General features: G+C 49.1%; 1 protein-coding gene across 1 annotated transcript in view; it reads left to right on the top strand.

Annotated features, from left to right (window-relative positions):
• MVP (major vault protein) overlaps positions 1-13,013 on the top strand; it is a 37,634-nt gene extending 24,621 nt beyond the window's left edge. Inside the window, exons 8-17 of the mRNA XM_030208881.1 lie at positions 764-889; positions 1,479-1,637; positions 6,884-7,122; positions 8,514-8,711; positions 9,615-9,759; positions 10,303-10,514; positions 11,486-11,602; positions 12,216-12,342; positions 12,486-12,674; positions 12,787-13,013. Of these exons, the coding sequence (XP_030064741.1) occupies positions 764-889; positions 1,479-1,637; positions 6,884-7,122; positions 8,514-8,711; positions 9,615-9,759; positions 10,303-10,514; positions 11,486-11,602; positions 12,216-12,342; positions 12,486-12,674; positions 12,787-12,927 (1,653 nt within the window). The 3' untranslated portion in view covers positions 12,928-13,013. The remainder of the gene's footprint in view (positions 1-763; positions 890-1,478; positions 1,638-6,883; positions 7,123-8,513; positions 8,712-9,614; positions 9,760-10,302; positions 10,515-11,485; positions 11,603-12,215; positions 12,343-12,485; positions 12,675-12,786) is intronic.
• The last annotated feature ends 928 nt before the right edge of the window (positions 13,014-13,941 follow it).

The raw sequence follows: 13,941 nt of genomic DNA, 5'->3' as shown, positions 1-13,941 counted from the left end.
GTGTATTTAAAAAAAAAATTTACAGATAATATTGGGCCTTTTAAGTTGCTAAATATCAACAATATATTTATGGGCTATGTTAGGGGAAAAGTGCAGGAAGGACAGAAAATCATCCAGATGGTGGCAATACTTAGCCATGATTCGGATAAGTTATGCCCTTATTTGGAAGGCTGGCAATAGTACTACAATACTACCACTAGGGGTCAGCGGGCATCATTTTGCATCCACAGCAAGATGTGGTGGAATGAAGGGGGCTTGCTCCTGCCCAGTCCTACTAGACCACCAGGGATGGCCCACAGGTGGAGGGTCTTTCAGAAGGGGTCAGGGCTGATATTGGGGGGGGGGGGGGGGGGGTTGGGCTGGGGGGAAGCGGATTTGATGGCAGGGATTGTATCGTATAGGTTTGTCACTGCAGTAGGAATGTTTCTTGGGTTGGCAACCGTGTTACATAGTACGCTATCTGCCAGTGCCTGTGCAGTAAATGTTTGCCCTGTGTAGTAAATGCAGGGCAGATACTGGGCATGCCCTCTGCATTTACCATACAGTCTTTGCACTTACCCTGCATAAAGTTTTGCACCTAATGCATGGTAAGTGCAAAAGGCCTACTGCCCTTTAGTTAAAAAAAAAAATGTGCCAAGGTAACGCCAGTGTCTGTGCTGTCTGAAAATTTACCCCATTTTGCAACTTGTGGCTCGGGACACCATAACACTGAGCTGGAGTGAGCATGTAGAGGACTAAAACAGCTCTTGGCGTTCTCCTACAGGGGGAGAAATCCTTTTTCCTGCAGCCTGGGGAGTACCTGGAGAACGGGATCCAGAATGTGTACATCTTATCAGAGGAGGAGGGGCTGGTGCTGAAAGCCTTGGAGTGCCTGGAAGAGAAGGATGAGGTAAGTGACAGATAGCTGTGGAACTCTGCAACAGACAGGAAGTGCTTTGTGGTACCAAGCGGATCAGCATCCATATGAGATGACTCAATTTCTTAAGTTCAACTATTTTATTGCAAATAGGCAAACAAGGAACTTGCTGTAGATTGTTGAAATCAAGAGTGCTGCCATGATTCTGAGTCAGTACAAGTGTGGTGAGTTATGTAGATATTTCAGTTGAGTGTGACTGACTGAATGATTGAATAATTGGTAAAAAGACAATGCAGTTTACAGAGGCAGAGAGGGGAGGAAAGAGTGATTAGATTCTAAAATGGAGATATCTGCCTCATAAGGAGGAATACAGTAAATTACCTAATAGGGTAAAAAAAATTACACCCTGAGCTAAGGCATGAATGCAAGGAGATTTCAATGAGCTTGGAGAGAATGGATCACATGCAGCATTCGACCTATAAGAGTAAAGATTATATGATCTTTGCCCAAAGCTGTTATGCTTTGAGCATCACAGCTCACAGGATCATGATGTAAACATGCAAACACAAACTGTGTGGGCAGAACAACTGCAGATGTTTGATCTTCTCTCCCCTTGGCATAGGACGGGAATGATGTGGAAAGGAAGCCTGGAGACCGCTGGATGATTCGGGGGCCTATGGAATATGTGCCTCCTGTGGAAGTAGAAGTGATGCTGACCAGGGAGGCTATCCCCCTGAATGAGAATGAGGGTATCTATGTGAGAGACATCAAAACTGGCAAGGTGAGGGGAAAGAGGAGAGTGCATTCAGCAAAGTCCCTGCTCCTAGAAGATGATAAAGCAGGGATGGATCTGGTGTTAATATGATGATGTAATATGGTTATCTGTATAGCTGCTACTCAGGTCTTTGCTGTTAGGAGGGCTCTAGGTAGAGAATGACGTGGGGACAAAATGTTTCCTTGTCCCCGCCCCATCCCCAAGCCTCATTCTGATTTTTATATTTAAATCATTTTATTAACATGTACAGAATATTGTTTCTTTTTATAACTGTTTTATAAATCACAAACAATACAGAACAAGGGTCAACAAAATCCCCGTCTCCCCTCACAAATATCCCCTCCACTATCAGGAAAACTGAACAAGCCAAATTACTACAGAATGCTACATAGAAAATTCTTGCTAACAGAATACCTCAGCCACCCCCCCCCCCCCCCCCACCCACAGAACACAAATGCCAATAGCTGACCAAAAATGATAAACATATATTAATGTAAAACTACAAGAAGCCACACCACAGAAATAGAAAGATATACATTTCCTCCTATACGATGCAAAATATAAAGATCACACATGCCAGAGATGGTGTTAGGGAGGTGCAACTAGGACATCTGCCCCCTGGCCAGAGAGAGCCCTTAGCCTATCCCTATACCCTCCACCTATGTCCAGCATCTCCCTTATGCATTCCTATGTTCCCTGATGTCTAGCATCTTCCCTCTGTGTCCCTTCCTCCCCTACAGGTCCAGCACCTCTCTCTTTCCTCCAGCCCTAGCTCCCCAAGGGTCCAGCGTGCCTCTCTCCCTTCCGTCCAGCCAGCCCTCCCTCACCTCAGTGGTCCAGTGTCTTTCTCCCTTCTCTTCAGCAACCCCTTCGGGTCCAGCAGCCCCCTCCCTTTCCGTGGGTCCACTGCAGCACCCCCACACACACACGTGGGTCTCTATAACCAGTCCCTCCAAATCACACACTGATTACAATTTATAGCAAATTACTACTCTACCTATGAAAAGTTATTCTGTTATTATACTTCCTCTGTGTGTATATGCGTATGCTGCACAAGCTGGCATGTTTGAAAATATAAGTGGGATCAAATAAAAATGGTACCAACAATAAAGAACAAGAACGTGGAAAAAGTAGCTCACAGGTTTGGTTGCTTTCTTTTGAGGCTCCCTGTCCCCGCAGTCAGGTATTTGAGCTCTTCCTCCCTTTCTTCGGGTCTGGCCGGCTATCTCTCCTCCCTGTTTCCAGCAGTAAGCCGCAGCGCGGGCAGCACTGAAGTTAGCTGCTTCTGGCTGTCCAGGTCTGTCTCGCTGCTTCGTCCCACTCACAGGAAGTTGAAAAGGCAGGATGAAGCAGCGATGGGAACAGGGCAGCCGGAAGCAGCTGTCTTCAACGCTGCCCGCGCCGCGGCTCACTGCTGGAAACAGGGAGGAGAGATAGCCGGCCGGAACCGAAGGAAGGGAGGGAGAGCTCAGCTGTCTGACTGTGAGGACAAGGAGCATAGGGAGCCTGAGAAAGCAAAAAACCACCTGTCTGGGCACTATTGTTGGGGGGGGGGGGGGGTGCTGAGACAGAGGCACCCTGTAGTTACGCCACTGGAACAAGCCACAGGGGAGGAGGAGGACAAAGATGCTGAGAAGGGACCTGAGCCCAAATTTTGGAAGCCGGTTGTTAGTTTAACAACCGGCTCCCAAAATTTTTAAAAAATTAACAAACTGCTCATACGAGCCAGCTCCAGCGCACCACTGTCTGGCTGCATAAGGTAGAGCTACTGCGGGAGAGAGGGAGGAAGGCAGTCACGGAGATGCTGGACCGGAAATGGTAACTGCAACTTTGTTTTTTTAAACCGCGAGAGCAAAGTTTTTTTTACTGCTCCCGTGGGGCGGTAAAAGTTTTGCTCCCACATCAGCGGTAAACGGCTAGATTTTTTTTCTTTTAGCGCGGATTTACTGTGGATTACTGCGGTTTATCACAGATCCATGTCCCTGTGTCATTCTCTAGCTCTAGGGTTCTTAAATCATTGGTCTTTCACCTAGTGAAGTGGTCCACAAGTGTTTATCTCTCCTTGTACAGGGCAGCTCTCTCCTCTGTGAATAGTTTTGAGCTGTGAAAACTTAAATAATAGTAAACTGCCTTTCAATTAACATTTGTGTTTATCAACTCCTAGGTACTATACAAACATTAAATGATCGCTTTTAAGCAATGGCAGTGCTTGCAGCTTTTTAAATGCCATCCATGGCACTTAGAAAATATGGATAGGTGGCAGCGCTGAGTTAATGACACATGTTGTCAGCACCAATGGCAGCTGATTACTGCTATATGTATAATAGTTGCTACACCCCTAAGGCTGCCCCAGCACTATTCAGTGCTGAGATGGTTAGACAGACTTGTACCAGTGCTATACAGATCATGAATTGAACCACCTCATTCTGTAATGTGAGTGCCTAAATTTTATTTATTTGGATTTTGCTCACACCTTTTTCAGTAGTAGCTCAAGGTGAGTTACATTCAGGTACACTGGATATTTCTCTGTCCCAGGAGGGCTCACAATCTAAGTTTGTACCTGAGGCAATGGAGGGTTAAGTGACTTGCCCAAGATCACAAGGAGCAGCAGTGGGATTTGAACCAACCACCTCTGGATTGCAAGACCGGTGCTCTAACCACTAGGCCACTCCTCCACTCCATTTGTGCAGTCGGGGCTGGATTCAGTAAATGGCGCTCAAAATTCGGCATCATAAAAAAATGGACGCTAAGCGCAAGTCTATAAAGGGCGTGCCAGACTTACGCCTGATGAAACCTGATGGAAATGCCAGTGTCCAAATTAGGTGTGCTGAGACCATATTCTTTAAGTATGGGTGTAACTTTTCGGAATGCCCCAACACACACGGTCACTTTTCCCTTTTGAGCTGCATATTGGTAGAGCTAGGTGCCATGTCTTCTAGAATAGCACGCAGCCAGATGCATGTGCAAATTTTAATGAGTGCCCATCAATATCAATAATTGGTTGTTAGAACCCAATCATTGTTAGTTAAGGGCTTGTTACCCAGTTTGCATGCACATCTTGGGCCCGTGCACACAAATTTGGACACCATCCATAGCCATGGGGGGAGACCCCTCGCTTTGGGCTCAGGCCCCCTCCAAACATGCAGCATCCCATTAAACAACTTGTGGGGATACTGAAGCCCCCCCAGCCTAAGAAATTCAGTACCTGAGCTACTCCCCTCCTCCTTGTGTTGCCACTGCTGTAATAAGGAAGTCAGTGGTTTGCCTCCAGCTGCTGACGCTGGGATGTTTCCTCATGTTTGTTTAAGACCTGAGCATGCTCAGGGAATCCCGGAGTCAGTGGCTGGAGGCACACTGTCACCTATCGCATTACAGCAGCAGTACAAAGAGGAGAGGCGCAACTCAGGCACTGAATTTCTTTGGCTGGCGGGTCTTAATAAAAGACCCCCTTAGTGCGTAACTTGTATAGTGCACAAATGCAAGGAGGGTGAAGCATGGGCATTCCCCCAATTACTGTACGTGCTAAACTCCTGCTTATAGGCACACACATGTACGCCTACCATAGACATTGCATAACTGCATGCAGATATTATGTAGGTACGTAAATGCCGACTTCAGCTAGTATTCTTTAATGGAATCTGGGCACCCAGTTCCCGTTACAGAATTCACACGTCACACCTAATATTTGGGGCACTTTATAGAAATGCCCACTTAGCGTACATTGGTATATTTAGGTGCACCCGCTTATGCCATGTCAGTAGCAGATGTAAATGTGAGCACCTAAATGTAGCACTTTAGCGCAGAAGTGATGTATTTTGGACATGCACGTATCCCGCCAATGCGCCTCCCCCTATGCACATCCCCTTGGCATTTATGCAACTTGCGCAGTCACATTATTGAATACCGCTGAGCACATGCCTAAATTTGTGCTAGTATTCCATAATCTTAGCACGCAAGTGGCACTTATATTTAGGCACTAAAGGTTATAGAATCATCTACCACTAATCTGTGGTTCAGAATGTGGAGTACAACATCCTATATAATAATTCTCACCTCCAATGTTCTGACTTGCCTGGGACCGTGGCTCATTCCGAGTTGGTCTGCTAGGCTCCGTAGATCAGGCTGACATCAGGGTAGCCATTATGATGTCAACTTCAGAACCCGGGGGGAAAAAAACATGCCTCATAGCTGATCCATGTCCAGAGGAGGGTCGCTGGACATGGGTGGCTGGAGGGGGGGCAGGGTACAGAGGAGGGTCGCTGGACAGGGGTGGCTGCAGGGAGGGAGGGGAGAGAGGAGGGTTTCTGAACATGGGTGGCTGGAGGAGGGGCCACTGGACATGGGTGGCTGGAGGGGGGGCAGGTGAGAGAGGAGGGTCACTGAACATGGGTGGCAGGAGGGGGGGCAGGGGAGAGGAGGTTCGCTGGACATGAGTGGCTGCAGTGGGCACAGGGGGAGAGGAGGGTAGCTAGACATGGGTGGCTGCAGGGAGAGAGGAGGGTCGCTGGACATGGGTGGCTGCAGGGGAGCCGAGGAAAACCTTGCTAGCGGCCGTTTCATTTGTGTCAGAAACGGGCCTTATTTACTAGTATCATATAAAAGTCAGGACTGTTGTCTGAAAGGAAGTCCATCAACATAAGGAAAGATAAAAGCAAACAGTACTGCTGAGATCTCATGAGTGGAGGAGTGGCCTAATGGTTAGAGTGGTGGACTTTGGTCCTGAGGAACTGAGTTCAATTCCCACTTCAGGCACAGGCAGCTCCTTGTGACTCTGGGCAAGTCACTTAACCCTCCATTGCCCCATGTAAGCCGCATTGAGCCTGCCATGAGTGAGAAAGTGCAGGGTACAAATGTAACAAAAATAAAATGTCTTCAGGTCCTGGCACACAGTTCCTTCTCCACTGCTAACACTATAATACTTTAGAAAGGAGAAGGTTAACTATCCACATTTAATGCTTCTCAAAAGAGATGAGCTTCCAGAAACCGCCCACAGTACTTGCATGCAGGACATTGTCCGTGGGGTCCTCCTAAATCGAGGGTCCAGTAAGATGGTCTGAGTTTTCCTGTGTGCGAGCGACTGAAATCCTCAAAGGAAGCTTCCAGTCTTTTCGGACCATTAATTATTCCAACTGAGGGTTTCAGTGGATCGGACAAGAGGAGACTGTAACTGGAGGTTACAGGTATACAGGATTTTAAATACAAATCCCAGAAAGACCCAGTGTAGCTTGACTTTAATATGTTGCTGCTTCAAGGTGAGGGCTGTCATAGGCCACAGCTACATGCTGACACATGACGAGGAGCTATGGGAGAAGGAGCTGCCCCCAAATGTGGAAGCCCTGTTGAGCTCGGATAAAGATCCCCTGGCTGATCGCTCAGATCGATCCCATTCACAGCGAGAAAAGAAAATCCGTGATAAGACTCGTGCCATCTGCTTTAGAGTGCCCCACAACGCTACTGTGCAGGTCTATGATTACCGGGAGAAGAAAGCCAGGTAAATGCCTTATTCTCTGTACCTTTTTTGTTCCTCTCCTTCTCTGTAGGATATATCCTTTCCCCTAGCTTGCTACCTTTCTCTTTCCCTCCTGCTATTTCTTAACCCATTTTGTCCTTTTTATGTTTAAATCTTTTTATTGATGGATATACAAATGAGGCATACATGCAAAAATTGCAACATCTCTCCAATGCTATACAGCAACTATCTACAAGATGTCTAGCATCCGACATATTATTTCTACTACCCAACCCGTTCTTCCCCTCCCCCAGAATAAAGGCTAAAAGACATAACATTGTACAACAAGGCAGTCCAGAGGCATTTAACTATTGAGGAGACTACTCCTAGCAGCTGGCTGCAACGTATCCCAAAATCGACTCCACATTTGTCCTTTTTAAACGTCCATTTATTTGGGCCAGGTGGATTCTCCTTATCTATGTGAGCTTTCAGCTCACTTGGACTCTGGGCCGCCAAGGGGGGGGGGGGGGGGGGCAAAATTCCCCGGGCCCAGCCTCCAAGGGGGGCCCGGCGCCAGGATCTCTCTCTCTCTCTCTCTCCTGCTCCTGACAGGACCCTGGTGATCACGTCCCGACAGGAGCAGGAGAGAGAGAACTCCAGTGCCGGGCCCCCCTTGGAGGCTGGGAAGGAGCAGACGCAGCAGGGCTTCAGGCCAGGGCATCTGGTTTTGCTGGCAGGGGTCCCCACCCCCCCAGGCTCTGCCAGCAGAAGAGGTCTTCCTCAAGCGCTGCTCTTCACTCTCTGCTGCATTGCCTACCAAGCGGCTGCTTTTTCTCTCACGTCAGGCGTGGTCGGATTCAAAACTGATCATGCACGGCCTGAGGGGAAAAGCAGCCACAGGGGCAAGGCAGACATTGAGGCAGCGGAGTGAAGAGCACTGCAGAGCTGGAGGAAGATTTCTTCTGCTTGCAGGGCCTCGGGATCTCTGCCAGCCAAGGTATTTGGAGTTTGGGGGGGGGGCAGCAGTGACAGCGATCCGGGGGGGGCGGAGGTGGGGCGATCCTGGGGATACAGCAGCTTCGATGATCCTGGGGGGGGGGGGGGGGGGGATGCGGTGGCCCTGCCCTAGGCCTGGCTCAGTCTCTTGGCAGCCCTGCTTGGACTCAACCTTTATTGCGCTTCAGTATCATAAAATTTAATAAGAAACTACCAAGGGGTTTTCCCTCTAGTCTATAACATTCTCCCTTTCCTGGGATATGTGCGCCATACGTCTGGCAAGTAAGTGTTACCAATGTATAGTGAAAGAGCCCCTTCCCAGGGGGAATCAAACCCAAGTGCTCTCCTATTGAGTTACATGCTCTGCACTTTTCTCTTTTCCTTCCTTTCACTTTTCCCAGCCTTTCTGTCTTACCATTTTCTCCTTCTCTCCTCAGGGTGGTCTTTGGCCCTGAGCTGGTGGTTCTTGGACCAGACGAGCAGTTTACGGTGATCAGTCTCTCTGGGGAGAAGCCAAAACGCTCCAATGTCATCAAATCCATCTGCCTTCTGCTGGGACCAGACTTCTGTACAGATATTATCAATATTGAGACTGCAGACCATGCCCGACTACAGATCCAGCTCTCCTACAACTGGTGAGGGCATCTGTTCCTCTGATATCCACCTGTCCTGTGACACGTGTGTGCTCTGTGTTAAACATCCATCTTTAGTGCAGAGGGGGGCATCTGTTCACACACTCTCTGATACCCACTTGTTCCCCACTTGTTCTGTGACACATACACGCTCTGTGGTGTACTTCCATCTGTAGTGCCTACCAAGTATTTCCTCGCAGTGATGGCAGTGAAGCACACAACACAGCAGGCTCGCCTCCAGCCTTTCCCTTGTCTCACACAGTGTCCCGTCCTTGTGGAAACAGGAAATACATCATCACAAGAAGACGGGACACTGAGTGAGGGAAGGGAAAGGCTGGAGGCGAGCCCACTCGCTCCAAGTTTTAAAAATCATCTTCCCAGGAAAGCAGTGTTTAAAGACGTGCAGCCTCGGTCCTTCTCTCTGTGTTAGCTCTGGTCCCGCCCTCATTGCGGAAAGAGGAAATGAGGGCGGGACCAGAGCTAACAGAGAGAGAAGGGCCGAGCCTGCATGCCTGGTGGCGGCAACCTGGGGGGGCATGGCGTTGTGGCAGGGGCGGGGCCTCATGCGGTTGGTCAGTGCTGTGGCTGACGTTCCCGGAACTATGTGACGTTCAGTCAGTAGCCTTACAGCAGAGCAGCGCACGAATGCCTCAGCCAAACAGCCACGCAGTCAGCTTCAGAACGTTGGAGGTGCGTTTTATTAGATATGATATATATAGCGCAAGCTCCATTATTCTCCTTGTGGCCAATTTACTAACTAATGCACATTAATGCAAGTTCTTTGCCTAACACAGGTTAGTAAATGCCTCCTGTCTATTTGAACTGTGCTGAATATTGATCTGCCTGGTGTTTTGTATTATTATTTTTTCTCTCCCCATTTTCTCCGTCTCTATCTCTTATTTTCAGGCACTTTGACATTAAGGATAAAAATGACCTTCTAGAAGCTGCTAAGCTCTTCAGTGTGCCAGACTTCGTGGGAGATGCCTGCAAGGCTATTGCTTCTCGCATCCGTGGGGCTGTAGCCTCGGTGCAGTTTGATGACTTCCACAAGGTAACAGGAGCCAGGAGGAGCTATGGAACATGAGACCTTTACCCATCCCTCTGCGTTCCAAATTAAAGTGCCTAGGGCAGGGGTGGACTGAGGGTGGTCTGTGTCCCCAGCCCAGCTGCTGCCTGATACCCCCCTGTCGCCACCCCCACTGCCCCAGTCCTACTTGAGGGGTCCTAGTAGTCTGGTAGCCTCTGTGGGGGGGGGGGGGGGGGGGGGCATGTTCTTTCTTGCCCGCTGTGCTTCTGCAATTCCCCCGTTTGCTGGCACTGCCGTGTTTTCAAAATGGCAGCAGAGACTTCCCATGGTAATCTTGCGAGACTAGTCTCGGCCGCCATTTTTAAAATACGGTGGTGCTGGGGGGGGGGGGGGGGGGAATAGCGGCAGGCCAGCCAGGAAAGAACATGTTCCCTCCGCTGAGGCCACTAGATCACCAGCGGCATTCTGGGCAGAGCCTCTGGGCCCTCTGGCACTGCGTGGTTGCCCGAATGGCCAGTCCGCCCCTGGCCTAGGGCATGTAAATTCATTCGTTCTCTCTCTCTGCAGAACTCAAGCCGCATCATCTGCTCTGCTGTCTTCGGTTTTGACGAGGCTGCCAAGATCCGCAGTTCCTTACGTTTCCCACAGAACAACCTGGTGGTGACGAGTGTGGACATCCAGTCAGTGGAGCCTGTGGACCAGCGCACCCGGGATGCACTGCAAAAGAGTGTACAGCTGGCCATCGAGATCACCACCAACTCTCAGGAGGCTACTGCCCGGTGAGAAGGAGGGGTGTGCAAAATGGTCTTCACCATGTGGAGTTTTTTGTGGTCAGTCGCACTAAGGGGAAGTCTGTTGCAGCTTTCTCATCGTTTGAATTTTTGTCAGTCACATATTATTTAAAAGGGGAGGTCATAGCTGGGTGGAATTTTGGGGAGCCACATCTTCAAAGGGAGGGTTGTGTTTGGTTTTAGCTTAGTGATTGTTAGCCTGTGTTAGTGTGTCACAGGAAGGTGACACTTCAGTTTGAAAACCTTTTTTTTTTTTTTGTGCTACATATTGATTTTGTTATAGGTGGAGTTATGCATTTGCTGTTTCAGTCAGCAACTGTAATGGGGTTAGGGTTAATTATACACTGCTTTCTAATAGATGTTTACTTTGAAAATTTGGCCAGCAGACATAAAGGCATATTTTCAAAGCACTTAGCCTTCCAAAGTTCCATAGAAACCTATGGAACTTTGGAAGGCTAAGTGCTTTGAAAATATGCCTGACAGTATACCCATATACATTTTGCCCCTGCATATTAGTAGGTGCAGATATCCACAGTGACTTTCCTTTAGGCCCCTTTCTACCCTGACTCCACTCCTCTTTTAAGCCTGGGAACTTGTTTACCCAGTTGATGGGGGGGTGCATTTTTAGCAGGGATTTTCCCTGCTAAAAATAGGGTAAACAGCTATTCATTCTTGGAATAGGGTTTGAAAATTGCCCTTTCATATTCTACACACTGAAATGCTGCTGTTCCACCTCTGGAGCTTCTCTGAGTCATATTTTTAAAGGGGAGGGCGTAGCCCTTCTACATGGGAATTTGTCAACTATATCCTTTAAAGAGGAGTGCTACTGAGTTTTAGATACCTTTTCTTTTAGGGGAGTAGCAGGTAGATAGTTGTGATTTTGTGCATGTGATTGCTGTTTGACAGATGCTGAATTGCTTTTAATGGAAGTATGACAGTTTCTCCCTCCTCATTTTCAGGCATGAAGCACAGCGCCTTGAGCAGGAGGCACGGGGCCGGCTGGAGCGGCAAAAGATCACAGACCAAGCTGAGGCAGAGAGAGCCAGGAAGGAGCTGCTAGAGCTGGAGGCACTGAGGTATCTGGATCAAAATTTCTTAGTTCACTGCACATCACTAACTTAAGAATTGTTACTACACAGTGATAATAGAATACTAAGCTCAGCATGTGTTTTTATTACACCTGTTATCCGACGCTACTGAAATTGTGAGATAATTACTGTATTTGTCTGAGCTCATTAGTTGCAGTACAGAACCTTCTCTTGATGCACTATGAGTGGCATGATCAGAGGGTCTGCAAAATTTACTCCCTCCTCTGGAACCTAAAGTTACGGAGGTGGGGGGGAGGGTTCAGGGCCATTAGACCACCGGGGCGGGGCGTACTAGACCACCAGGTGTCAGTGTCCGGGGGGGGGGGGGGGGCTGGGGAGGTACTAGGCCCCCAGGGCCTTGCCTCTTGGGGTCCAGGGGTTCTTGGAATGTTTAATAAGTTTCTCCCGATCAACGCTAATAATGCACCTACATTGGCATAGCAGTGTTGATCATTGTGGAGTTAGTTCCCTGCGCTGTTCCAGTGCTGTTTTTAACAGTGCAGAAAATTGATCTTCTGGTCCTCTGTTTGCAAAGAAAATAAGTAACTTTTTGACTTGTAAGTTGACTTAATTCTAATCTGATTTCCTTGCCTGCTTACAGTACTGTAGTGGAGAGCACAGGCGCAGCCAAGGCGGAGGCGCAGGCAAAGGCGGAGGCAGCCTCGATCGAGGGTGAGGGGGCTGTGCAGCAGGCCAAAATGAAGGCTGAAGCACTGGAAATTGAGTCGGTGAGAGGGAAAAGAGATCCACTTGTTACAGCCACATTGTGATATCAGGAATAAACATGTGGTTAAATTATAGACCAGCTGCCCCCCTGTCCTTTTAAATTTAATACAAATTGGCATTTATATTTATTCCACTTCCCTTGCAGACAGCAGAGCTAGAACGGCTGAAGAAAGCACGGGAGCTGGAGCTGCAGTACATCAACCAGCAAAATAAACTTGAAGTGGAGAAGGCTCAAGCACTGGCTGCCATTGAGGTGAAAAAGTTCCAGCAGATGACAGAGGCCATTGGGCCGCAGACCATCCGGGACATCGCACTGGCAGGGCCTGAGCTGCAGGTGAGCTACAGCAGATGTACTGGGGAGGGCCTGGAATGATTTTTGTGTTGGCGATATGCTGCCTGTGCTGGTTTAACTGTTGCTGTTATGGCTTCTGTTTCTCTCTTCACAGGTGAAGCTACTGCAGGGTCTGGGACTACACTCCACTCTCATTACAGATGGCTCAACACCAATCAACCTCTTCAGTGCTGCCAGTGGGCTACTAGGGATTCTGCCCAAAACCCTCCCAGGGGGCCAGGATAAACGGGAGTGAAGGAAAGGGGGGTTCACTGCCCCAAGAAGATATGGGCAGAGGGTTATACAACCAATGTACCAGTAAGAGACATAAAGGGGAGCAGGAAGACATTAATTCACACCAACCCACTCCAATCCCCAAATCTCTTCCTCTCCAATAGACCCTGCTTTAATTTTTGCACTTTTTCTATCTTGGGTAGCAAGACCCTCCTTTACCTCTAAGGATTCTATTGTGCAAGAAGCTTAAATCCTGCTAAGAAACCAAAAATACATGTCTATATGAGTGAAAGGAAGGCATGGATCATGTAATCAAACTTTTAAAGCATTAGATACACACTAAGGACTACGACCACATCCTAATGCTATCATGTCTCCACCCGTCATATTTGGAAGGAAGCTTATATAGGATGCATGTGACAAGCATTCTATGTTTACATTCAGAAGATTTATAGATGTGAGTGCTAGGGGTAGACAGGAGATATTTTTATCTGTCAAGGACAATAGTGCCCCCAGCTGGATAGGATCATTGGACCAGGGCCACCGAGAGACTGATCCAGGGCAAGGCCGCCCACCCCCAGCCCCGTCGACAGCCCCCCTCAGTCCACCACCGAGCCCCCTGCATTCAAATCAGCAGCGCCTCACCTCCGTGTGAAAGCAGCAGATCGCCTCCCTTTGGGCCCTCCCTGTGTCCCGCGTTCGCGGAAACAGGAAGTTAAATCAGACGAGAGCGGGACATTGAGGGAAGGCCCGAAGGGAGGTGATCTGCTGCTTACACAAGGAGGTGAGGCGCTGCCGATTTGAATGCAGGTGGCCCTGTGGCAGACGGAGGGGGGCTGTCGACAGAGCCGAGGGAAGCAGGTGAGACCAGGGACTGCAGCGCCGGTGGCCTGGGAGCAGGAGAAGGAGAGAGACCCCCGGCGCCGGGCCCCCTTTGGAGGCCCGGGCCCGGGGAATTTTGTCCCCCCTGCCAGCCCCCCCCCCCCCCCCCTCGGCGGCCCTGCCTTGGACAGCCCCTCAGAGGGGAAAGGGGGAG

This window comes from Microcaecilia unicolor, chromosome 7 (assembly GCF_901765095.1).
Source record: "Microcaecilia unicolor chromosome 7, aMicUni1.1, whole genome shotgun sequence".
Taxonomy (NCBI): Eukaryota; Metazoa; Chordata; class Amphibia; order Gymnophiona; family Siphonopidae; genus Microcaecilia; species Microcaecilia unicolor.
The sequence above is the reverse complement of the archived record's forward strand: the minus strand, read 5'-3'. Positions and strand labels throughout refer to the sequence as shown.